Below are 26798 nucleotides of genomic sequence, written 5' to 3'. Positions count from 1 at the left end.
AGCAACAAAAAACTAGCACAAATGTCCCCACAGGTGAAGTAATACCAGCACATTTTGACTTTGTGAGGACACTTTTAAAGTCCCCATGAGGAAACAAGCTTATACATAAATCACACAGAATGATGTTTTCTGAACATCTAAAATAGCAGAATGTTTTCTGTCATGGGTAGATATAGTGGAAAGGTTAGTGTAGGGGGAGAGAATATACAGTTTGTACAGTATAAAAACCATCATGCCCAGGGAATGTCCCATAAAACATGGAAACCCAACATGTGTGTGTGTGTGTGTGTGAGATGGTTGGGTGTATCTAGGCTCCATCTCTCCTCCTGGCTGGGTCCAGCCACAGTACTTCATCCACGTCACAAACTATATTCTCTCTTGCGTATCCATCGTTGGATGGAGTCAGCGTCAGTGTCTCCTCAGGCCTCCACTGCCTGGAGAAGTGTTATGTTGGCATAGGGACACCGATCATGCACTTTCCAGCACCATGTGGAGAAAAAATCCTAAAATCCAAGCTATAACTTGACCCTTGGCCTTTATAGGCCTATTCTAAAGCCGTGATTGGTTGGTGATAAGTGAAGCGATAAGTGTTTGTGCATGTGAGGAGTTAGTGTGAGGCACTGATGAATCAGTGTGGCATTTTGATTGGTTGTGTTTGAAAAAGGAAATCAAGATACTTCCTGTTAGATTTCTGTGTGTTACATAGAGAATTGTGTGTTGTGTTTTGCAAAAAGTGTTTTATGAAATTGAAAAATGAGTCAAAGGCCGAGAATTGGTGTGTGTTTCTGCTGTTTGAGTGTCAGCTTTCAGAAACTGTGTTGAAAAAAAAAAACATTAAAATATGTCATTGTTTTGTCTCATATCCGTCATGTTTTTTTCTAAGGCATGTTTATAAAGCTACTTAAATGTCCTAATTGAACTAAGGTCTAATCCTGACTTAATCTAAACCCTGTCTGTGAATCCAGACCATGAATGAAGTACTGTCACATGATCACATCTCATCAATGTCAGATGTCTGTATCTCTGTCATGTCAAATGAAGCCCAGCAGCTGATGTCAGGAAGACTTTACTTAGGTTATGTTTTATCGTCCATTATCAGATAAATAAAATACTAAATCAATATATAACATTAAAACAGACCCATAAACAGAATATATTTCTTGACAAATACTCTGGACTGATCTGTGCCTTTTTTTTAAAATGATGCTGGTAAAAATAAATACAGATTTGCTGTCACACATTTTTGTGAAGCTGAAGCTGTAATAACGCACGACTCTAGGATCCAGCTGCTCAGAAACGCTTGCTTTTCACTTCAGTTTTTACAGGACAAGCAGTTTTCTGGCTCTGCTCTGATCTGATGGACAGCATTACAGTATATTTAACCCGTCAGTTTCATCACACAGGCAAAGCATCAAATAGAAATGTGTTGTAATCTGTTTGTCCTCACAAGAGTGTGAATGCTGAATCAAAAGCTCATGTTACGTTAATCTGACTCTGTCTTTGCTTTAAAGTCATTCCATCAGAATGATGTCAATAATATAAATGTGTGTATTATAGTCCTTTAAAGGGATAGTTCACCCAAAATGAAAGTTTGATGTTTATCTGCTTACCCCCAGCGCATCCCAGATGTAGGTGACTTTGTTTCTTCAGCAGAACACAAATGATGATTTTTAACTCCAACCGTTGCCGTCTGTCAGTCGTATAATGCGTGTCAATGGGAACTCCGTCTATAAGAGTCAAAAAAACACGCGTTCTGATGCTGGAAGTGATCTCTCGCACTCATTGAAGCGAAGCGTGAGACATCACTGCCGTCATCAGAGCGCGATCAGACCTCACTAAGCGAGTGCTGAATGCAGTTGGACATAGTGGTGTATTAGAGGTAAAAAATTATATAAATACTGTTCGGTTTCTCGCACAAACCGATCGTTTCGTGTCTCAGGACATCAGTGTGTCGTCACGAGCCGCAGGGTTTAATTTGGATTTGTCTGTGCATGTTTTTTTTACTCTTATAGACGAAGTTCCCATTGACACGCATTATACGACTGACAGACGGCAACGGTTGGAGTTAAAAATCATCATTTGTGTTCTACTGAAGAAACAAAGTCACCTACATCTGGGATGTGCTGGGGGTAAACAGATAAACATCACATTCTCATTTTTGGGTGAACTATCCCTTTAACACAATTCAATGGTCCTGATGCCAGTCATACTCAAAATACTAGTGAAGAGGAACAGCTGAGGTGGAAACATGGAGACTAATATGTAGAAGTGCAGAATTAAAACAGCAGTCTGGAAAACAGCTGACAATCTGTGAAGAAAAGCATCCTGTGGAGACCGTGAGGGAGCAGATCTGACCTTTAGAGGGACGGTTCACCCAAAAATTTAAATTATCTCATGATTTACTCACCCTCAAGCCATCCTAGGTGTATATCTTCTTTCAACACAATTAAGTTTTTATAATGGGAGTGAATGGGGCGTGAGATTTTGAAGCCCAAAAAAAGTGCAAATATCCATCATAAAAGTAATACATACGACTAAAGTAAAGGCCTTCTGAAGCGAAACAATGTGTTTTTGTAAGAAAAAAACCCCCATATTTATAACTTTATAAACTATAATCACTAGCTTCTGGTAACAGCCGTCCGCATGTTCACGAGAGTCGAGTTCTTGTGTCCCCGGACCGAAACGTCATAATTGTTTTGGTAGTGACAAAAGGGAACACATAATTATTTATTTTTTAGTAGTGTTTTAATATGTGATTTAAAATTGTGTCATGTGATGTGGTCACTACCAACACATTACTGTCACTACTGAAACTGTGCATCACGACCGAAACATGGGATGTTTTGTCAAAAATAAAGTATATTGAATGATCAGCTAAGATGTTATTATAGTGTTTGGTTTAATGTTTATTCAAACTAATGAATCCTTCACTTTGAAATCAGTTTGATAATCTTTATGACTTTTACAAAGAAAGATTGGATTCAAAATACAACAAATCTCATTAATTACACTTGAAATATTGTTAAAACTGTAATTGTTATTGATTTACATGTGAAAACATTTTTAGAAAATAGCAAAAAATATATTTACATGGTAGACGTAAACAAAATCTTAATAGGTCAATGTAACCCTTATTAAATTATTTATTATTGTGTTTCGGTAGTGACAAATTTGGGGAGAGCAAAAATGTTCCAGAACTTTCTAAAAATACAATATGAGAATTAACTGCACAATTACTAGAAATGTGTATCTTGGATATTATACAATTTGCATTCATACAAAATTTGTGGAAAAAGATCATTTTAATTTTTGGGTGAATTATCCCTTTATCAGACCCCACTAATAGTGTTTGAAGACCGGCTGTCATCATCAGAGGTCAAAGGTGAGTGTCAGTGTTTCTGCTCCTCAGTGGAAGTGTTTGGAGCAGAGCTGAGAAACACATGATTGTAATAAACAGAAGTTTGAAATAATGTCAAGCAGTGAAGCGATTCAGTTCGAAGCTTTATTGGTACTCATTAACATGTCAAAATGCATTCCACAGAGTTGAGAACAACCGGACGCGTTTCATTCACAGTTATTGGCACAGCAAACGATGCTCGGCTCTCGTGGGATATTCAAGTGCAGCTTTAGGAATCGGGTCCAGAGATAAATAGATTTAAATACAATAACTTCTTTTCAGGGAAGTCGCATGTAAACGTGTTCGTCCAGAGGAGTTCCTGCAGGTCAGGTGACGTGGCGATATCTACTCCTGTCTAGCACAGATTACCGAGTCTGACACATGATGGAGAAACTCTCCAGTCAATCAACACTGGAACAGTAAAATCACAGTCATAGGAACTAAAACACCACAAAAAGCCATTAATGGTACGATTCAACTTTCCCTCATTATCAAAGAAAGTATCTACAGACGTCCTCGCGGTGCAGAGCGACACGGTTCTCAGACAGATGGCATTATTAAACAAGATATTTCATTTATTCTGCAACCAGCATTGGAGCAACTTGATGATGATGCAGTCATGTGATCAAACTGAAAGAAAAAAAACAGACAGACAGAGACAGAGACAGAGATGAGTGTGAAGAGCAGATCTGCGTCACTCCGGCTTCTTCTTGGCTCCAGGAACCTTCGCTTGAATCCTGCGGGAAAACAGACAAACTGAAGGAACAACCATTCTAGAGGAATATAATTAAACCGTTACAGACAGTACGTATTTTGACTGATTATTCTATCACTTAAAACGTTTTCTGCATGTAAAGAAAAACACACTATACATATGATTAACCTCAAGGGGGCGCCGACACCGAGTGAGACAAACGAAGGCCGTCTGTGGGGCCGTGAAACGATGACGAGGGTATTTGTACAATATGAAATGCAGCAGTAGCAAACATCACGTGATGGAGGACAGTAAAGATCTGAAGAAATAATGTGAATGATGGGTTCATAAGTGTTGGACACCCACAGACGAGTTTCACTTACTTCCCCAAGACACCCTTCATCTGGCCGCTCACCGTGGAAATGAACTGATCGATCTGAGTCTGCGGGAGAGAAGAGCGTGAGCGACATGAGCAGAGCCGACTGAAGCGCACACACACGCACACACACGCACACACACACACACACACACACACACGCACTCACACACACACACACACACACCATCATTACCTGATGCTTCTCGTAGATTATCGGGCCGCTGAACGCTCCAACCAGACCTGCAGGATAAGAAGATCAAGAACATCATTACGGTTCATATATGACTGAAGAACAAACAAGACTGAAGTTAGCGTGAGAATAGAGTATACAGTGAAATCAACACCATGACCTTACCGAGAATGAGAAGCGTGAGTCCGTTAAACCAGGAACCGACATGCGTGAAGATCCACAACAACACGGCGAACTGGACAAGAAACACAATTAAAGTCAATGGAGGACAACATTCTTCAAAACATCTTCTTTTGGAACCCAAAGAGGAAATAAAGTCACACAGTTTGAACAACATGAGAGTGTAAATGTAATTAATGACAGACTTTTGGACAAATGGTCCCTTTGGATGAACTGTAGATTCACAGTTTTTCTCAATTGCTAACACACTGAACCCATCCTCTGAACCAAATGCTCAAAGGACCCAACCCATTTGTCGAGTAAATCACTCTTCCTGTAAAACCTTAAGCAAGTTCAGGCACCATTTGCAAAAATCTGAGCACACTGTGATGCGCTTGAGATATATTCTTCCTCATGAACTACTTTAACTTACTGGAGTCAGTTTGAACGAAAGGTATTTTTCCATGTCATATAGAGAAAGACTCAGACCTTCAGAGAGTCGACCAGATCCTCCACCAGAAACAGACGCCGCAGCTCCTTCAGCACGCCGTTGATCCGGCTCAGAGCGACGTCACTGTGCTTCTGCACCGCCTCTCTGGACAGAGCAACGTCCTTCTCCAGGAACCATCTGTGGAAGTGAGGAAAAGACATTCAAGACAAAACTCAATCCTGATCAAATCATCGGTGTAAATGGCTTTGGATAAAAGCATCTGCCATAAACAGAAAAAGTAAAGATCTCAGATGGGACGAAACGTCTCCCAGCACTGAAACTGATATGAGATGAGCTTCATCCTCCACACACCGCTGAAGGCCATGAACACAATCTCACATGAACATAAATGATCATCAAAACTGTGGATGTGGCAAGCACAAGAGTCTGTGATGGATCCACGAGGCACATTAAACACACAGAGAGGCTCAACAACGCTTTCCAGAACCTTCTCCTTCACTGTTCCTCACTGGTGGAATGATCTTCCCAACTCTATCCGGTCAGCTGAGTCCCTGACAATGTTCAAGACAGCTGAAAACTCACTGCATCCTGCTGGAAGAAGATTCTCATCTATGCTTCCTCTATTCCTCAGTCGCTCCCTGATCTTCTGAACGACCTCTGACACTTAAGATGACACTTAGACCTCTTTAAGATAAATCGCTTCTTGTTTTCCTCAACTGGGAGTCGCTTTGGATAAAAGTGTCTGCTAAATGAATAAAGATAAATGTAAAGTGACAGATTACATTTACTACAGGCATCTTGTTTGACCTTAAATCAGCCGGTGAGAGGTCAAGAGGTCATCTCACACACATCTCAGACTCACTTGAACGGATGTCCTTCATCAGACTTCTGGATGGCCTGCAGGACTCCCTTGTATATCCTGAAGGTCACGGTGACGGACAGCAGAGCCAGCGCGGCGTAGGACAGAACGCTGATGATGCTGCAGCAGGTGAGGGAGAGGAGGACGAAGAGGCTGGAGCCGAAGACCAGCGCGCTCGACTTCACGTCCCGCCAGTGCAGCAGATCCAGCACTGAAACACACACACACACACACACACACACACACACACACACACACAGCTCAGTCTGCAGCAGGAGTCTATGAGCAGGGATGAGTGTGAAGCAGGATGGGATAGATGGAGTGATGCTCCGTGTGTGGGATCAACATGCACAAGCTCTTGCTGAACCATCATGTTTCCTTCATTTCACCTCTTATGAGCAGATGCTGAATCAACATGACGTGATGTCAATCTAAGCCCATGATAAGCCTGTGTTTCTGAGCTCTCGCTCTCAGATGCTGATCTACAGTTACACTCACAGACCTGTGATGAACACTGACACGAACGTGAGTTTAGCTGCACATCTCCCGTCAGACATCTGAGGAAAACACCATTTAAATAAAGCGATAATTCACACAAAAACTATCTCTCTCATCAGTGCATTAAGAAAGCACTCAGATCCCTTCATTTTTCACTTTTTGTGTAATGCAGCATTATGGTAAAATGCTTTAAACCTCATTCTGCACTCCATACATGACGAAGCAAAAACTAGATGTGATGACTCTGCAAATTTGTTAAAGAGAGAGAGAAAAAAAAAAAAAAGTAATTTCACAGGGTCAATCCATCTCAAGTGGTCTAACAGAGTGCCGGATAATTATTTCGAGTGATTACCTCTGTGTATTGGTTTGCAGAACCACCAGTTTTCACCTGGTTTATCCATTAATGGCTGCCGTCTGTGTGTCAGGCCACACATCTCCTGATGACCACTAATAAAACAACCCTGTCTCCAGTGATATTAGCTGGCCACCGATCTTCCTTATCCTTCATGCAGACATGACCTAAATCTTTAACATGACACAAGTACTTTTCGAAACCAAGTCGTTACTGAAATTTTGAAAATGTGACGCTTTGAGCGATTCGTAAACACCTCTGATTGGTCGTTGTGTTCATGCACTCATCAGATATGTCTGTGATTGGCTACAATGATCAACACACTGAAGCGTTTGAAAGCAGTGGGCCGGTGCAAGCGCTCGGTAAAGAGCGTCATTGATAAATATTTACAACATGTTTTTGAAGGGTTGATCATTGTAGCCAATCACAGACATATCTGATGAGGACATGAACACAATGGCCAATCAGAGGTGTTTATAAATCGCTCAACAGCGCTCAAAGCGTCACATTTTTAAAATTTCAGTACCGACTTAGTGTTGTTTGCAACTGCAAAACTACCATATCGAAAACAATCATATCTTTAGTCTCACTTAGAACAAAACCAACCATTATCTAAATCTCTTAATTACATTTCTCCCAGCGTTTTCACCAGTGACATACAATCTTACTTTAATTGATACTTAAAAATCATTAGAACAACATTTATCTCTCTTAATAGAACAAAACTGATCAACATTTAAATCTCTTAATTGTCTTGATCATTTGTGTGTTTGAGACAACACTATAAATCATCAAACATCATCAGATCGCCCGAACTCAAACTCACTCTATAGTAAAACACTGACAGTATGACTTTCTATAAAGCTGCTATGAATCCATGTGTATTGTGAAAAGCACTATAGACATACATATGACTTGATGTATGAACATATATACATACATGTCATTATCTGGGATGTTGCTGTAGCAATAGCATTTCAACATCTCCTGCTATATAAGACCGGTTTGAAAAGGCATTTCACACACTGAGGGAATTTGTTTCTGGGAACGTTCTAGTCCACCTAATTTTGCAAGACGCAGCAGCAAATCATTAAACAGATACTACTTTTGCCCCACCGCACCCAGAACCTTTGGCCAGATTATCAGCATGAGCTCTGATTCATCCTCTGAGCAAAGGTTACATTTTATTTCAGCTAAAGATCTGGATTCATTAAACACTGAGACTCATCAGCGTCAGTCAAGCACCACACGACTGTAAAAACCAACAGCGGGACTCACTAATACTGCGCTGCGCTAGAAGGAACAACATGCAAGCGTTACCGTCAGAGTCTCTGTATGATAAAAGAGTTGAGCTCTACCCGTGTGTTTCCAGTGCGCCGCGGGCTGTTCCTCCACCGGGTCCATGTCTGCAGTGTGGGTGTGACGGCGAGAGCTCAGAGGAAGGCTAGAGGTTATAGAGGCGGGTGGAGCTGGAGGAGGAGGAGGGGTCCTACACTCAAAACATCAGCTGACTGTCAAACACACGGCTCCCCTCGGCCACACCCACACACACACTACTGACAGATGCAACGCCACTGAACACTAGAAACGTGTGAACCGACACATTCACATTCAAACTGCACTGAACGCTCTCAGCACTCGTCTCTGCTTTACTTCTGACCAACTGCAAGTCAAGGCATGAAGTCCATTCTGACTTAATGAGATGTTTCAGTGCTCTGTAAACACAGTCCAGCTCGACGCTCCGTGACCTAAAGCCTGCTTGCTTCATCACTGCTGAGAAACGTGTATAAGAGCACAAAGCCCAAACACAGACCACTGCACAGGGCTCTACGATTACATCTCCTTATGAGGCAATATTTGACTCCTTAAAATGACTTTGTGGGGATTTTTTTATTTTTTTAATACTTTGTTAGAGCATTTTTTTCTAATTGATTTAGAATAATAAGACAATACAATCAGGACAAATAAGTTCTCAATCAAATGAAATCAGTATCAACAAAATTCCTCTTTGCACTGAGGCTCAGAAATGGCATGAATGCATTTAAAGGTGCCATAGAATTGAAAATTGAATTTACCTCGGCATAGTTGAATAACAAGAGTTCAGTACATGGAAATGACATACAGTGAGTCTCAAACTCCATTGTTTCCTCCTTCTTATATAAATCTCATTTGTTTAAAAGACCTCCGAAGAACAGGCGAATCTCAACATAACACTGACTGTTACGTAACAGTCGGGATCATTAATATGTACGCCCCCAATATTTGCATATGCCAGCCCATGTTCAAGGCATTAGACAAGGGCAGCCAGTATTAACGTCTGGATCTGTGCACAGCTGAATCATCAGACTAGGTAAGCAAGCAAGAACAACAGCGAAAAATGGCAGAAGGAGCGATAATAACTGACATGATCCATGATATCATGATATTTTTAGTGATATTTGTAAACTGTCTTTCTAAATGTTTTGTTAGCATGTTGCTAATGTACTGTTAAATGTGGTTAAAGTTACCATCGTTTATTACTGTATTCACGGAGACAAGAGCCGTCGCTATTCTCATTATTAAACACTTGCAGTCTGTATAATTCATAAACATAACTTCATTCTTTATAAATCTCTCCAACAGTGTGTAATGTTAGCTTTAGCCCGTTAGAATGTAAACATCCAAATAAATACCGACGCATGCATGACGAACATCTTGTAAAGATCCATTTGAGGGTTATATTAGCTGTGTGAACTTTGTAAATGCACTGTATTATAGTCAAGAGCTCAGGGGGGCAGAGAGCACAAGCATTTAAAGGGGAAGCATGCTGAATCTGCGTTGTTAATGATGCCCCAAAATAGGCAGTTACAAAAATTGAAAAAAAAATCTATGGGGTATTTTGAGCTGAAACTTCACAGACACATTCAGTGGACACCTTAGACTTATATTACATCTTGTGAAAAAACATTCTATGGCACCTTTAAATTCATGATAATGTTATGAGATTGTTTTAAACAGAAAGTTTTGAATATAGAAATATTAAATGATTTAAATAACTGAAATGATACTTTAAAGGGGTGGTTGATTATGGTTTGACTTTTTTAACTTTAGTTAGTGTGTAATGTTGCTGTTTGATCATAAACAACATCTGCAAAGTTACGACGCTCAAAGTTCAATGCAAAGAGAGACATTTTCTTTTAAAAAAAGGACTACAACAAACGGCTGGTAGGGACTACAACGAGCTTCTTCCTGGGTTAGTGACATCACTAACCCTAAAATTTACATAAACCCCACCCCTGAGAACACTCAACAAAGGGGGCGGGGCCATGTTGGGCTGCTTTAGAGAAGAGGAAGAGTTGTTGTAGTAGAGTGTTGTTGACATGCCGTCATTTTACGCCGGACTGCTTCACAAACGAGGGTCAATTCAACACAAAAGATGAACATGACGGCACATGCTAGTGGATGAGTTGAATCAACTCCACAGCAACTACATCAATTTATCCACTAACCATTCAGAAACGTCTAAAAGTTGTAACTTCTTCCTGAGTCTCTCCATCAGTGTTGACTCCGGTTTGAACAATGTAAGGCTGAACACCGTTACTGACAATCCTCATTTTGGCTGCGTGAGATTCTCCAGCTTTGTTGTTGTTGTTGAGCAACCGAACTGCAACCGCAAGTCGCATTGGTGCTCCTAAACACTTTTTCTCAGTCACACGCAGTAATTTTCAGTCACAAATGTGACTAAATCCTAATCCCAAGCAAGTAGGAAATCATATACTGCCATATTGGTAGATTGAGTCAAAGTGGTCACTTTACAAATCTGAAGATATATTTTTCAGAATACAGATCAAACTAGTCAGTGAGCGAATCGGACGGAAAGGTGATCATGCAAACGGACTCATAATGCAACATCATGCCATGCCAAAGGTGAGATGCATGAGAGATGAGGGGACAGGACAAAACACAAATGATGACCGTACACAGACACAAAACCATGGATAAATGAAAAGGTCCGGTGAAGGAAAACGAGCCGTAATGACGGTCCGTGCTGAATTTACCTGCTGCCGCTCTCAGATCTGACATTTGACTTCCTTCTTCGCCTTCAGCTTCCTGCTTCCCGGCTCCAGCTTTATCCGCTGGAGGACAGATTACTGGAGTATCTTGGAAATCAGATTCCAGGCCTGCCTTTCCTCTCGCGGCGGAGGATTTGTCTGACGCCTGGTTGAGAAGATGGTAAGAGCTTTGATTGGCTACAGGCGCTGGATCCTCCGGTTCAGGAGATCTGTCTTCATCCAGAAGCACTTCCGATGGTTTAACAAACGTCAGGCTGTCCTGCATTTCCAGAAATTCCTCCACGGCACCTTGAGGCGGCCTCTCAACAAACTCAAACTCTTCAGACGAGACCTCCTGCTCGGACGCCTCGTCTGCGGCTCGCCGCTCCTGCTCCGCGGTGAAGCTCAGCGGTTTCTGTGTCACTGCGTCCAACACCGGCGAGAAGGAGTCTGCAGACGGACTCTCAGAATCCCAGTGTTCTTGAGCCTTTCCCGATGGGAAGTTGAGATGTTCAAATTTGCTCGTCGTCTTAACAGAAGTCTGGCTTAACACCTCCACACCATCCTTGTCCTTCAGAAGACCATCACTCTTTGCAGGCACATCGGTCTCTTTCACAAGATCGAAAGCAGCAAAACTTTGCTCCGAGTTCTTCTCCGCTTCCAGCTTAGCCTTTTCTGCAGCTTTCGCCTCCGTGACCTCGGTCATCTCCTTCAGCAGCAAAATCTTGGAGTCAAATTCAAGCAGACTGTTGGCAGACACAGAGAACGGGGAATTAGCGGACTCGTTCACACTTCTATGAACAGGGCTGAAATCAGGGCTTTCTTCTGAGGAGCCCGAGTCCTCTTTCTCAGGGTTCATCGGAGAAGATTTCAAGATATCTGGGAGAGACGTCGGCCGGTCATCAGACATGGTGTTGACATCTGAAGCGTATGAAAGGGAGAGCGCTGCGTCCACTCCAGCCTCCTGTTGAATTTCTCTGGTCTGCGCGTGAACGTCATCTCCATCATATGCATCTTGGACCAGGTCTGGAGACGGACTGTCGGACACCTCCACGGACCTTTCCCCGAGACCGTCGTTAAGAGGGGAGAACGCCTGAAGGAGACTCTTCTTCATTTCAGACATGAAGTCGTCATCTGACTGACTTAGCACATCCGGGTCGAGTCCCGCCGAGTCTTTATGTCCCAGTGAATCCATAGTGAGATCAGTGGTGGCCTGTGAAGCTACAGATGGAGAATCCCAGTGGTCTGTGGGATCAGAATGAGACATGAACTGCGGTTAGCTGGAGTCTGGCCAGGGACGGGATGAGGATGATCCTGCGAGGGCTTCACAATCCCCTCATGAAGATACAAGATTTCCAAGAGTTTGATCATGTTTCTAGACCCGTTTCTCCTTCAATGAAAGCATCTGCTTTTCTCTCTAAAATCAGGTGGTCATGCAATTAATATCTGCTCTAAAAGAATGCAATAAATGAGGATGTTAACGGAGCTTTGCTGTACAGATTAACTGATGCAAAGCTTTCAAGATCCTCTCGCTATTCAGAGACTTGTGAAAGTCAGAAGAGAGGCAGAACAATCGGCCATCTGAGTGCTTAAGCAGACAAAGAGCAAATCAAGACGAACATTAATCATTTCACCCGTTCCAGGACACATTCTGTCAAGACTGAGTCTGCATTAGGGCTGTCAATAACGCCATGTTTGCAAAATGACAGAATAAGACCATAATAATACAGTTTTTCTATGCTATCTACAGTACCAAATCAAAAAAATGTAAAACAGAAAACAAAAAAAAAAAAAACTAAATCCAGAAAACTTCAAAAGGATAAAATGGAATTTGGGAAAAAAATAGAACAGATTTCATAGGGCCCTATCATATTCACCAGCTGCTTCAGAATGGATAAAAAAAAACGGATGAGATCCGACCGAACCCGGAAGTGCTCACGGGCTCAATGGAAAACTCATTTCAAATTGTTAAATATTACACAAGTACTTTAAATAAGTGAAGTTTTGAATTATGGAATGTGTTTTTGTGGTGGTTTTAAAAGGACTGAAAATCAACAAGCTTCACGGATCACTGGCATCATGACAGCCCTAATCCAGATCAGGGAACATCAAGTCAAATCACTCGTTGACTTTTAACTTAGTAGTTAACATCCAAGATATTAGATTTAAATCAGGTCAAACGTCACCCTAAAACGCAAGCAATAATCAAATGACAGCACATCAAAGACGAAAACAGCATCAGCAGAGAAGAAACATACCTGATGGAAACGGAGGCTGAAAGAGCGCAGGAGCGACGGCAGGAGCAGCAGAAGGTTCGGGATCATCTGGAAAACAACAACACTTCCTGAAGCCCAGTCCGAGAGCAAATGAGTTACAGGAGGGCGAGAGATCATTTAAACGCTAGTCAGCTGTGTGTTCCTGCCATCAGAATCAGAAAATATCAGCATTTTCTCTCAAAAAAAGAAAATCCCAGGATAAGTAACCCGTTTATGATGTTTTTGTTTTAGACATTAAATAAATACAGTGGCAGCATTGTAATGTCAGCATTCTGCAGTTATTCTGCAGTTTATGAATATATAAACAATAAAATAAGCAGCAGCTTTCTATGCAGTGTTAAACAACGAGCAGATGTTGGAGACACAATCCAAAGGTTATTCAACCACACCTGAGGAATAACACTCAAACACTTTTGACTGAGCATGTAATCAAGGTTGAATGTCACCACTAAAACAGTAGAGAATGACAGCGGTGCCTCTATACAGTCTCCCAAAGATCTGATTATCGCACTGCTGTTCCTGCTGCGTATGAGAGAACGACCCGCAGTTTGAGCTCTCGCCATGTAGAATAAAGGAACAGAGGTGGAGCTGAACGAATACACAGGACAATAGAGGGCTGTAGAGTCTAAACTCACCATCAGAATATTAAAAATACTACTGTATAAAACATTTCTGTCTTTACACATTTTACAGATGATACGGTTTCTAATTCTGCATTTAACTCAAACCCACTGTTCATTTCCATGAGACAATATATCTCATATTAGTAACAGTGCTTATTAGTGAAACACACAGTGATGTTGTTGGTTTCCACGGCTCTCTCTCGGGTCTGGATCAGATCAGTGTCACTCAACACTCACTTAACATTGTTTCATCCCGAACGGAAACGAGCATGAAGACGTCTCGGGCTTTATTTAGACTATTTCTGTCCTAAATAACACACACGGAGGAGACATCACAGAACAGAATATGTAATATGGTGCATATATTTATAACGCTCCTCTCTAGAGTTATTTTACTAGCTGACTATCAGGTTTATGGCCACTGAATGTCTTCTCAGATAAATGTGTTGTTCTCCAGCCGTTTTATTGACGTCGTTCTGCGGTTGAAACACTGATCGATGGATTACATGAGACATGATTCATTTCAGTAAGTCGTTCTGATGTTTATTTGCTGCTGCAACTAGTAGGAAAGAGGAAGAGATGATCTGTCACCACATTAAAGGGTTAGTTCACCCAAAAAATGAATTTCTGTCATTAATTACTCTCCCTCATGTCGTTCCACACCCGTAAGACCTTCATTCATCTTCAGAACACAAATTAAGATATTTTTGATGAAATCTGACTTTCAAGGTCCAGAAAGGAACAAAAGACATCGTTAAAACAGTCATGTGACTGCAGTGGTTCAACCTTAATGTTATGAAGAGACGAGAATACTTTTTGTGTGCAAAAACAAAACAAAAATAATGACTTTATTCAACAATCTCTTCTCTTCTGTGTCATTCTCATACGTTGTTTTTGTTCAGAATGCCGGCTCAGTATTGGCCGACGCCTGATCACATGATCAGAGCGACACATGCGTGTGATGCAGACGCAGAAACCGGCCAATAATGAGTCGACGTTCTGATGTAAAACCTGGAAGAGCTGGACGCAAACAACGAATGAGAATGACACAGAAGAGAAGAGATTGTTGAATAAAGTCCTTATTTTTGTTTTGTTTTTGCGCACAAAAAGTATTCTCGTCTCTTCATAACATTAAGGTTGAACCACTGCAGTCACATGACTGTTTTAACGATGTCTTTAGTTCCTTTCTGGACCTTGAAAGTCAGATTTCATCAAAAATATCTTAATTTGTGTTCTGAAGATGAACGAAGGTCTTACGGGTGTGGAACGACAGAATTAATGACAGAAATTTCTTTATTGGCTGAACTAACCCTTTAAGGGTATTCCTATAGGAACATTTGCCATTAAGTTTGATTCCTATAAATGTAATTCCCTTTTATAAATAATAATTAAAATAATAACTTATAATATATAATAAAATATTTGTATTATGGCCGCATCACAGCTGTGAGTGTGCTTTTTATAACGAAACGGAGGTCGTTTTAAATTTAAAATTAAATCTTTTTCTGTAAAGGCAAAGACATCTACCCAGAAAACCTTGTGTTATTTAATTCTTCAGAAACCAGCATGTTGAAGAATCTCATCAGTCTGTTACTCTGCTCTTTCTGTCCAGAAAACTGTTTCATGGCAAATAAACTGCGGTGAGAACTGACCAGAACTGACCAACACCAGAAGAAGAAAGTTTCTGACAGAAAACAGCAGCTGTCAGTCACACAGCATTACACAGGTCTTAGCCATTTTGATCAATTTAACACATCTCATCGGGTGTAAAACTGTAAATATAAAAATTAAAAACAGCAATGCCCACTGAATGGTCATATGGTCAAAATGACAAGATAGATAGATAGATAGATGACCATAATATATTAAAAGTATATGTTAATCTCACATTAAATAGGACAATGTTGATCACATTCATCTATCTGATCTGATCCTCATGAGGCGCTGCGGGTCTTTGTTCGGGGAGCGGGTGGGCCTCACCATCACATTCACACAATAACGCCTCATCATGCCATATGGACACAGAAATCACCGCAGCACTGAAGCATTCGACAAAACACCGATTATCTGCTCTTCCCCTCACTCTCACTCTCACCTGATCGCTCTGATTTTCTGAAGGAGGCCACGACAAATTCAACACCAGAAACCAACACAGCACAAATGATCCGCTGAAAACGCTGCGATACTCACGGGATGGTGATGGATGAAGAGTGTGCGGGTGTGCCTCCTCCTCCTCCTCAGGCGCTTCAGATGAGAGATCTCTGCGGCTCTCCGAGACTGTCTGAGCCGCGCACGAGCTGCTCACCTCCGCTGCTGGAGTCACGCGCGCCGCCGACGCCGGAGGAGTAACGCTGTCCTCTCGCGCTTCAGTCTGCTGGGGTGATGTTTCTTCTGTCGCCTCTGCGGCGATCACTTCATCCGTCTGTGAAGTAGATGTCACCTCTGCCTCTGTGCTGCCGCGCTTCCCTTCAGCTGGAGCAGCGCTTTCCTCCGCCGGCTCTGGAGGACTAGTTAACTCGGTTATCTGCGGAGGACTGGTGTCTTCAGCTCTCGGTGGAGCACTGATCTCCTCAGCAATCTGTGGAGCACTAGTATTCTCGGTTGTCTGTGAAATACTAGTTTCTTCAGTAATCTGAGGAGTACTAGTTACCTCGGTTATTTGTGGAGTAACGTTATTAGTTACCTCAGCTGTCTGTGGAGCACTGGTTTCTTCAGAAATCTGTGAAGTACTAGTCTCCTCAGTTATTGGTGGACTATTAGTTACCTCAGTTGTCTGTGAAGTACTAACTTTAGTCTCCTCGGTTGTCTGGGGAGCACTAGTTTCTTCAGTAATCTGTGGAGCACTAGTCTCCTCATTTGTCTGTGAAGTACTAGTTACCTCAGTTGTTTGTGGAGAACTAACGTTAGTCTCCTCAGCTCTCTGTGGAGCACCAGTTTTCTCGGTTGTCTGTGGACTAACGTTATTAGTTACCTCAGTAATCTGTGAAGTACTAACTTTAGTCTCCTCAGTTGTTTGTGAAGTGCTAGTTTCTTCAGTTATTTGTGGAGAACTAGTTACCTCAGTAGTCTGTGAAGTACTAGTTACCTCAGTAGTCTGCGGAGAACCGGTTTTCTCGGTCATCTCCTCCTCGTTCCGCGCGTCTGTCCGTGTCTGCCCGCCTGCAGCGGCTTCATTCAGGGCAGCATCGTGCGGAGCTTCGTCAGGTGCAGTGGATGAAACTTTGTCTGATTCCTCCATTTGGAAGCTGTGCTTGATATTCCAGTGTGTTGGGCTGGAGATGAAACGAGACAGTGAGGAGGAGAGCAGACGCCGCGCCTCGAGACAGCTGAAGTTAACAGACTCCTCGAAAGTGACTAAGCGGAATATTGATACCGCTGACTAGAATCGTTTGTCCAATCAGTAAACACCACGGTTGAATGATGTAAGCAGTGACCAATCCAGACGCAGAAGCGCGCTAAGCCCCGCCCACACGTGGTGTGTCCGCGCTTCTTTTCTCAAACTCTCTCTTTGTGCTTTAAACCAGGGTTTCACCTCAACAAACAATAAACACGCACTAAAATGATGCACTCTCTCAAAATATTCGACTAAAACCAAGCAGGATGCTCCTTTAGTCTGAACAGCACTGATATTATTTATTGTATTGTATCTATTTGGTTAAATAATAAAGAAAAAGAAAATGCTGTAGTTATCTATAAACGCTCTTGGTGTAGTGTAGTATGCAGTGCTGAGCAAACAGTACTATATATAAACGTAAGTATATCCCACATGTGCACATATATATCTCACAGGTCATGTTTCAAATATGTGCGCATGCCATCCTCATCTATAGTAATGTGCACATGTACGGTGTGTTCTGTGAATGTTGGAGACTCTTCTTGAGCACTTTATCTACCTACTTTATAGTACACTAAATAATGTGCAGCACATCTCTGGAACATCTGCTCTGCATCAGATGATAGCAGATGCTCTTGGGTTACTGAGCGCTGCTGTTCCTGTCACTCAAAACACACACATCTCATATCCATATATCCATAAGAGCAGACTCACAATCCCTCTCAAACTCCCGCTGGAGAATATATTTCACAAGCACTTCATGGAATTAAGCAGATACTTATTTTCATAAACTGCTTTACTCTCCAGATGGAGATTGAGCATATATTTGAGAGAGACTGTGAATCTGCTTTATGGTCCATTCTGCAGAAATGGTCAGAGTTGGAAACGTCTTGAAAAAAACGTCTTTTTCCACAAATTTTGTATGAATGCAAATTGTATAATATCCAAGATACACATTTCTAGTAACTGTGCAGTTAATTCTCATATTGTATTTTTAGAAAGTTCTGGAATATTTTTCCTCTCCCCAAATTTGTCACTACCGAAACACAATAATAAATAATTTAATAAGAAGGGTCACATTGACCTATTAAGATTTTGTTCACATCTACATTGTAAATATATTTTTTGCTATTTTCTAAAAATATTTTCACATGTAAATCAATAACAATTACAATTTTAACAATATTTCAAGTGTAATTTATGAGATTTGTTGTATTTTGAATCCAATCTTTCTTTGTAAAAGTCATAAAGTTCATCATACTGATTTCAAAGTGAAGGATTCATTAGTTTGAATAAACATTGAACCAAACACTATAATAACATCTGAGCTGATCATTCAATATACTTTATTTTTGACAAAACATCCCATGTTTCAGTAGTGACAGTAATGTGTTGGTAGTGACCACATCACATTACAGGATACTAAAACACTAATGATTTGATTAATAAAACATACTGAAATACTAATGACTTGCATAACTGTATTAAAATTTAGTTTATTTCCCCCAAATAAATGATTATGTGTTCCCTTTTTGTCACTACCAAAACAATGATGTCACTACCGAAACAGTCACGACCGAAACATGTGGTGAAGTTTCGGTAATGACAATTTTAGACACTTTTGAGCCGCTGAAAGATGATAATCAGCACATGGTTATCTAGCACAGTTCTGAACAGTTTTACACACAAAAACTACATTTTATGGAATAACACTCAAAAAAGTGTGTTTAATTGCAGAAAAAGGTGTTTGTTGGTGACGTTCCTTAAAGCTCCACACAGATTTTCAGACTTCTGAACACATTTAACTCAGATTGATGATCTATCTGCTGTGAAAGAGAGGCTGTGAGAGGAGGAACACAGGAATATTTCCTGATCAGAAATGTAGAAGTGTGTTAAAATCAGTCTCAGACAATGCACTAAAACACACTCTGTTTCGATAGTGACAATTTTTTTACATAAAGTTTTATGATTTCAAAATAAAATATAAAATAATTTTTTTTTTTTTTACTTCACTTTTTAAAAAAAATCAAAAATATATTTTTTAAAACAATGGAATAAATTGCAAAAATTATTTCAATATCATTTCCACAAGTTGAAATTTAGAGGTTAGGGTTCAGGACAGACACATCCCAACTAAATGATGATTTTATATATATTAATCTTACTGATATTTTAAATATTATTGTGGGATTCAATAGATAATAGAAGGATCTTAGTAAACATCTAAAATTTGAATAATTAAATGCTTTTTAAATGTGCTATTTGGTTGTGGGACAGCAGTTTACACCAGTTCTGTAGAATGGCCCAAATACGCAATGACACAGTGAAATCACTGGAGGCGAACAGCACCGAAACATCCTCAGCACAGTGTGAGTTAATGATGCTGATGTTTGTGTGTGTGATTCAGACTGATCTGAGCTCAGGGCCTCACGCTCAAGATAAGAGACCAAAATAAGCAGCAGCATCTGTCAGAGCTCTCAAGTGTGACGACTGGGGCTTTAATGGCGTCTCTGGAGCGCTTTACGGCCAAATGTCAACGTGTAAAACAGAAAGGCTTGATAATGACTCACATGATCATCAAGACGCCAGAGCGAACACAAGTGCGGTTCATGAAACGTGAGCCAGAACCAGCCGGATGAATCACATCCCTCATGAGTGTTTCGTGACAGAGCTATTTCTTCAGGCCTGTAAAGTGATATGATCACACATTTAGACGGCCAGGAAGCTCCTGCCCAACGAATGTTGTCAAAACAAACATTAATAAGCTGTAGTATCCTGAATGAACATCTACACGTATAAGACATTTATTCATCCAGTAGTTCCCGTTCTCAATCCCACAGGATTAACAGTGTTTCACGAGTGTTTCAACGGCACCGGACGGACGGACTGTCTTTGTGTTGCTCAGAGACACACGGCTGATCCTCTTTTAGCTTAGTGTCAAACTATTTTCATTAGCAGAGCAAAGATAGACGAAATATCTGTCCATGTAAGCTACTGGATATGAACGGATCCACTATATATTATTTCATCTGTCCTGAATGAAGTGTTTGACCTCAGAGATCATGTGATGCTGTATTTGACATGAGCAGAACTGAAATAATAGTGTGCATTCTCATTATTCTGAGGTAAAATGATGTATCAGTGAGGATTACAGGATCAGAGCTTTGAGCTTTCTAGGGAACCTGCTGTCGTTGAGGTTTTTGCAGATGGTTTCATGCCAGGACCAAAAAGTGTTGAGTCATTGGGCTGACCCCTCATATAATTACCCACAATACCCCTGATGTTTGCACTGATATGTGAAGTTCCAGCTCACATGACGCCGGGGCATTCGGATGGAAGATGCTGGAGCTGAAGATGCTGAGGCTCTGGCACCGGTGGTGTCGTGTTGCGTCTCTGCTGCTGCATTGTTTTATTGATGACGCGTCTCCAGTGCTGCTCAGATCTGTGCTGCAGCGCTGCACTTCAAACCCTCGGTGTGTTTGTGTGAGATGTCTGCGTCTGTGTCTGTGGACTGAGCACACGTCCATCACCTCCTCATGCGTCTAAAGTCCTGCAATTCATGACCCGTTTCAGAGGAACAGTCGGAGCCCCCCCTCACGCCCCCCAGAGGAAAAAAGACTGACAAAATCACTTATGCAATGTGACTGCTATTACTTTATCTCTGTTATATTTATAATGTTATCTCATATTTTGCTCTTAATAGTCTATTTATAAGTCAGTTCTATTTCTTTAACCAGAATGACTTTACAATTACAACTCTTCAATCATCATCCCTCAGTCCCTCAGCTGAAATGAAATGATACCACCAGTAGGTGGCAGCAAATCACTGAAATCACATACTCTCTGAGTAGGCACTTAATTTCAATAGGTGCTTTCACACCGAATAGTTATTCTGGGAACTCAGTTATAGAAAACTAGCCACTAGGATAGTTCCCCAAAAACGAATTTCTCCCCAACATGTTCCTGGTTGCATTCACACCGGCAGTAGGAACTCTGAAGCGGCCGACAGCGGCGTCTTTAAGCGCTGCATTTACAAACACTAAAAACCAGTGGATGGAGGACGCTGTGATTGGAGCTGTGTTTGTTGTGTGTCGTGGGTTTCATGATAACGGAGATGGACTGTAAACACATAATTTACACAACTAAAAGAGCAAAAACTGAGACTAAGAGACGAAATCTCCAATGACACCTTTCAGTGTTACACATCATCGAGTCAGACCCTGCAGACAACAGATAATATCGTTTTCCATGTTAGTGAAGTAAATATATGTTTACACGGCTTTTTAAAAATGCCAGTGTTTGACGTGTTTGACCAATCAGTGTACGCTCACTGGTAGTCCCTATAGAGCTGGTTTAGACCCTACTCTGAAGTAGGAGCTAATCTAGTTCCCAAAAATAGTTCCTAGAACTAGAATCATTCCCAGTTCTTGTGGTGTGAACACGGCAAAATCCAGGTACTTCAGCCAATAGTTCTAGTAACTGTGAAATGGTTCCTCTGGTGCGAAAGCCCCTAACAAGTACTTACTTATCGAACGCTTAGCTATCCGGACATCATCCGCCATGTTGACGTTATCATGTGACCTATGACATTATCACAAGCGCAACAACTTAACAGATATGAGTGACAGGTTTAATTCAAATATCTGTAAATATCTAGATATTGAGGAAACTTAAAGGAAACATATTGTGGTCTTGTTGAAGAAACAGCTGCCCGTTATTTTGTGATTGTAGTATAACCAATAAATTTTGGGTTAAGTTCTTATATTTTTACCCCTACTAATGTGACCCCAAGTTCTCTTTCGATGCGTTTCACATGCATTGAGTCAGTTTTTCTGACATTTATGGGGAAAACTCCTGTTTTCTCTGAATCTGTTGTTGCAAATGTCATGACATGAATGCGTCTCGTCCACTCCTGCAGTCTCTGTGACCAGCCTGACATTTATTCAACAGTGCTTTGATCTGCCTGCATTGACACTATTCTTTAAGAGCTGCTGTGCAGCCAAAATAATGTACCAGTGATCACTGTAAAGCTGCTTTGACACAATCTGCATTGTAAAAAGCGCTATATAAATAAAGGTGACTTGACTTGACCAGCTGCTCACACTGAGGAGGAGGACGCGCTGACAGCTCTGCAGCTGAGAGTGACGCTTCTCCTCGGTGACTTTCAGGTGAGACTAATAGAGCAAATTTCTCTCTAAAAGAGCTGGCGTTTGTTTCGAAATGCTGCACTTCTGAACACGTCACTTCCCGGGCCAAGCCGCGTTCATCAAAGACGGACGCTCTGCAATTCGTGACCTTTCAAAGAAACAGTCAGAGTCAGAGGGAAAAAAACATGTTACGTCATATTTCACTCTTAATAATATTAATAAGCACATTCTGTCTCTTTACCCAGAACTATTATTACAACTGAAAACAAAAAACAGCATTCAAGCTCCATCCTTCAGTCCCTCAGCTAAATGAAATGATGCTAAAACACCAGTAGGTGGCGGCAAATCATTGTCTTAACGAGTTGGTCACTATAGGCTTGTCAGCGCCACACAAACCGATCGGAGTATGACGTCAAAGATCCGCGAGAGCAATTCAAAAGCATAAGGATTCGTAAGCTCTACAAACGCTCTCGTGGTCATACGCTGATGCAGCGCTGAAGCATCTCGAACAGGCCTATTGTCACAGATTAAGATGCACACGATGAAGGAAATCCTTTGGAAAACTTTTAATAAAATGAAAACAAAACCAGGAGAATAACTACAACCAAAAACACAATAATACAACATCAATGCAAGACAAAGAAGAGACTGAAACTGAGGGCTTATATACAAAGGAAACAGAGGAGCTAATGAGGCTAATTAATAAGACCTGAACTGAGGACACTATAAACAAGAGGACAACTAATTACCAGACTAACAAAGAAACTCAAACATGAACAGGAAGGAGAAACAGATCACAAGACAAACTCAAAACGTGACAATATATAATAATATCGTCGTATAAGGACAGTCCAACAGAGGAGGGGGCGGGGCTCTGGAGGCTGATCACAGGTGGCTTCGGAAGAACAGGAAGCTCAGGGAACTATCTAGGATTGGCCTCTGTGGCCTTGACCTTTGGCCAGGCCACAATTATTGGAGACGCAACCCCACCCTCCACGCCCAAATTGTTTGGGAGGAGCTATGGGTTTCTGGGCTGGATGGGGCTCTGGAGCGGCTCATGTGGGCTCATCTCTGGACTCTGGTCAGTAGCATTAGGCGTATGGTTGGTGGTACGTTATTAGCATTAGCTTAGTGTTTCAGTACTGCAGTGATGTACAAACCCAACGTAATAAACTTGATGATGACGTTTTTCTAATGAGTCTAAGCTGAACTGTCATGTCTCCTTGTTGTCACTGACAATAAAAAGATCTTGAAGAGCATGACATAAACAGGTTATAAGCATGAATTAAATGTCTTTTTTTGCCATTTTGCTATTAAGACCGCACATTTCTTCTGCCTTCTTAAACACATATAATCCATTATCCCAGGTATCCACTGCTGCCTTTGCTATCGTGTCACACACAGATTCAGCTTCACCTACTGCTTTCCATCCAATAACAGCTCCTACAGCAGCTCCTGCAAAACTTCCAACTCCAAGCACACCTGCAACAATTGCACCTGCACCTGCTGCGGTTAACGCTGTTTGTAGTGCTACATACGGCTGTAAAATACAAAGAGCTAAATCTGTAGCAGCTCTCATGCCGACAAGAGCACCAAACACTGCCCCTATTCCCATTCCTGCAGACTTCTCCTGATAACTGGCATGAACATTTCCCTTAGCTTCTTCTCGTTGCTCTTCTGGATGTAAATTGTCTTCAGTTATATTCTTCATCTCCTCTTGAATGTCTTCCTCCACTTTCTGAAGCAGCTCATTGGTGTAGCAGCCGTTCTCGTTCACCATCTTGTCGATGGTCTTGAGCAGATTTTTCACCTGAACTCTGTTGCTCTTGTTCCCTCGTTTACGTTTATCCCAGTATTTGCTGTCGATGACGTGACAGCGTCCTCCGCATTTATCAACGAGCTCCTGCAGTTGAGGACAGTCCTCCATAAATGCTTCAATGGTCTTGCCTTCTAGTTGCTCACCATGAGTGAATAAGATCACTGTGTGTTTCAGGACGTGCTCCTCTTTGAATGTGTTTTCATGTGCTGCGTATCTTCCCACCTTCAGGACGATGATAAAGGCATCGACGCCTGGAGCACATTCAACCAGAGATCTGATGGCCTCAGATTTCAGCGCTTCATCATCACAATCTGTGTCAAAGTCTCCAGGTGTGTCAATAACTGTGATGTTTCTTCCATGAACCTTTCTCTCTGCTTTTAGACATTTATCTCTTGCGGTTGAAGCCGAAGCTTTAGTGTTGAATACTTTTTCTCCAAGAATTGTATTCCCGGCGCTGCTTTTACCATCTCCTGATTTCCCAAGAAGGACGATCTTTCTCTCTGACGTCGACTCCGAGACACTGGCTGTTGGACATAAAAACGTATTAATGAGAGTCTTTAATTTTAAGATCCTGATGCTGTTTTAGAAACTTCAAAACAAGTTTAGTTATCCTAAACCTTTCCTAAAGCATTCAGCAGCTCGACTCTCTGCCATTGCAAACACATCTACATTTTAGACTATAAATGTGAGATTGTGCAACAATTATAACTTACAGATGCATCCCATGATCCTCTTCTGCTGATGTCAGTCTCTGTATAGAGGAAATTGATATTAAGGTTAGTCTTGACATAATCATGTGATGTTTCTCCAAACACCAAATCATTAGTTTCGATAACTGTCCATCATCACACACACACATACAGCAGAGGGACATTTGTCTGCTTTTAATGCCACAAGACTGTGTTTGTCATGGTGAAAGAGGAAACATTTTCACTTTCGCATTAGGGCATTTGCTTTGAATGATGGGTTCATTATTTCTCTTAATGAAACACACATCAACAAAACAGTACAATGACGAACTCGCTCATGTTCAGCAGAACTGTTATTAACAGAATGAATAAGCAGAGCATACACTAATGCTGATAGATCACATCTGACTCTGACACATTCAGTTTTTAACTGTGTCTGTCTCTCACTGAACTCAATGATTTTATTACTATAAAAAATCAAAGGTGTAAAATGCAAAGTACTTACATAGGTGTTTATCTCCCTTTCTTTGCTTCTTCAATCAAGACAGAATGTGGAGAAGATGCTGATGGATGATCACAAACTTTCACTTTCGTCTTTGACCCTTCTAAACCACGGCCGCCCCAGAATGATTTTGCAGTGGGTACTATTAATATAAATGCATAATGTAAATTCTCAAGTTAATGAAGTGAAAGAAAATAAAATGCCACCAAAAAATATTGTAGATTGATTAGCGCCAACAGAGTAGCCTTGCTGTTTCACTGCCCACAAGAGTTTAAATAGAAATGTCTACACACCTGAATTTCAAATGTTATTAATAATTACTGTGAAGAAGGTAGGGGTGTGCGATATATTTAGTCATTTAGTCGATTTTATCATAATTGGTCTTTTAACGATGCACAATCAATCTGACATCCCCAGGGCTGGATTGGGACTCATTTTCACCCCTGGAGTTTCATGCCTTAGACCGGCCCACTTTAATTCACGACTGACTATATTAAAATAATGTAATTAAAACCTCAGTATATAAGTCTGCAATAGTGCACTGTTCTCTTCAACCTTGTAAATGATTGTATTTTTCAAAAATATCTTCAAATACCCATGATAGTACAAATGATAGTACAAAAAAAGCTAAAATTTGATATAGAGTTATTTTTATAGTTATAATAATGATTTTATAATGTGAACCACTGATTAATTCTATAGCCATCTAGTGGCTGTAGTTAAAAATTCATGTTATTTTAATTTTAATTTAATTAAGTGTTTGCTTTCCAGTAGATGGCAGTAATCGTCCACTAAACCCAGGCACATTTTTCATGTCTATCACTATGAATGAAATTTAGAAATGTAGATCTTTATTAAAGTGAATTTAACATAAAATTTTGCTATTTTATATAAATGTATATAAATTCTTACAAATTGAGCCAAATAAATAAAACAAAATACCATAAATCCTACAAAATTGCACAACTTTACAGTAAAATATTAAAGTAGGCTATTACGTTTGAAAAAAGTTACATGTTACAAAATCACATTTTACTGTCTGGTTATGTAAGCTAGTTGGACAGAAAAATGAATATTGTTGGCCAATGTGTAATAGCATAGCAAGCAACATAACATAAGTGATAGGCCATATCTTATTATTTGCCTACTATTATTACGATATGAGTACGCTGCATACATGCCTTTATCTTTTGCATGTTTTCCCCTCTTCCTTTTTATTTATTTACGTTACTTAAATCGGCCTCCGGTGGCTTAGACCTTTTGCCTTACCATAATTTAGCCTTTTGCCTTTCCCCATACAGACGTCACCTCATCCCCTTGTCTTCTCCGGGCGAACACTCCGAGTCCCTCCCGACCAGGTTAATTTACCAACCGAGTGACATGATATCATTGACGTTG

The 26798-nt window shown here is 40.9% G+C and overlaps 2 protein-coding genes across 5 annotated transcripts; both read right to left on the bottom strand.

Annotated features, from left to right (window-relative positions):
* Window positions 1–3488: 3488 nt before the first annotated feature.
* Window positions 3489–17297, bottom strand: rtn4b (reticulon 4b). Of its 4 annotated transcripts, XM_048206063.1 has the most exons (9): window positions 16100–17297; window positions 13269–13334; window positions 11017–12255; window positions 6133–6340; window positions 5309–5447; window positions 4826–4895; window positions 4664–4710; window positions 4475–4533; window positions 3489–4134 (listed from the first exon to the last, which is right to left on the bottom strand). In XM_048206063.1, the coding sequence occupies exons 1-9, from the start codon at window positions 17145–17147 to the stop codon at window positions 4092–4094; spliced, it is 2919 nt and encodes a 972-aa protein (XP_048062020.1). In that variant the 5' UTR covers window positions 17148–17297; the 3' UTR covers window positions 3489–4091. The 4 variants fall into 4 exon arrangements, with proteins under 4 accessions (XP_048062020.1, XP_048062022.1, XP_048062023.1 ...); XM_048206065.1 differs by lacking the exon at window positions 11017–12255 and having other exon boundaries at window positions 16100–17289; XM_048206066.1 differs by lacking the exons at window positions 11017–12255; window positions 13269–13334 and having other exon boundaries at window positions 16100–17290.
* A 5644-nt stretch (window positions 17298–22941) lies between these two features.
* On the bottom strand, window positions 22942–26077 carry LOC125277676 (GTPase IMAP family member 7-like). The gene is made up of 3 exons (XM_048206140.1): window positions 25404–26077; window positions 24923–24960; window positions 22942–24733 (listed from the first exon to the last, which is right to left on the bottom strand). Exons 2-3 carry the CDS (start codon window positions 24933–24935, stop codon window positions 23676–23678), a joined length of 1071 nt encoding a protein of 356 aa, XP_048062097.1. The 5' UTR covers window positions 24936–24960; window positions 25404–26077; the 3' UTR covers window positions 22942–23675.
* Between the last annotated feature and the right edge of the window lie 721 nt (window positions 26078–26798).

This window comes from Megalobrama amblycephala, linkage group LG10, assembly GCF_018812025.1.
Source record: "Megalobrama amblycephala isolate DHTTF-2021 linkage group LG10, ASM1881202v1, whole genome shotgun sequence".
In the NCBI taxonomy this organism is placed as follows: domain Eukaryota; kingdom Metazoa; phylum Chordata; class Actinopteri; order Cypriniformes; family Xenocyprididae; genus Megalobrama; species Megalobrama amblycephala.
Note: the sequence above shows the minus strand (reverse complement) of the source record. Positions and strands in the feature narration are given on the sequence as shown.

Excerpts from the sequence above, each read along its gene's own strand:
- rtn4b (XM_048206063.1), bottom strand. The coding sequence starts at position 17,147 with ATGGAGGAATCAGACAAAGTTTCATCCACTGCACCTGACGAAGCTCCG. Across the intron at positions 4,711-4,825 it reads ACTCACGCTTCTCATTCTCG|GTCTGGTTGGAGCGTTCAGC; the intron begins GTAAGGTCATGG and ends CTTATCCTGCAG. Across the intron at positions 4,534-4,663 it reads TAATCTACGAGAAGCATCAG|ACTCAGATCGATCAGTTCAT; the intron begins GTAATGATGGTG and ends TCTCTCCCGCAG.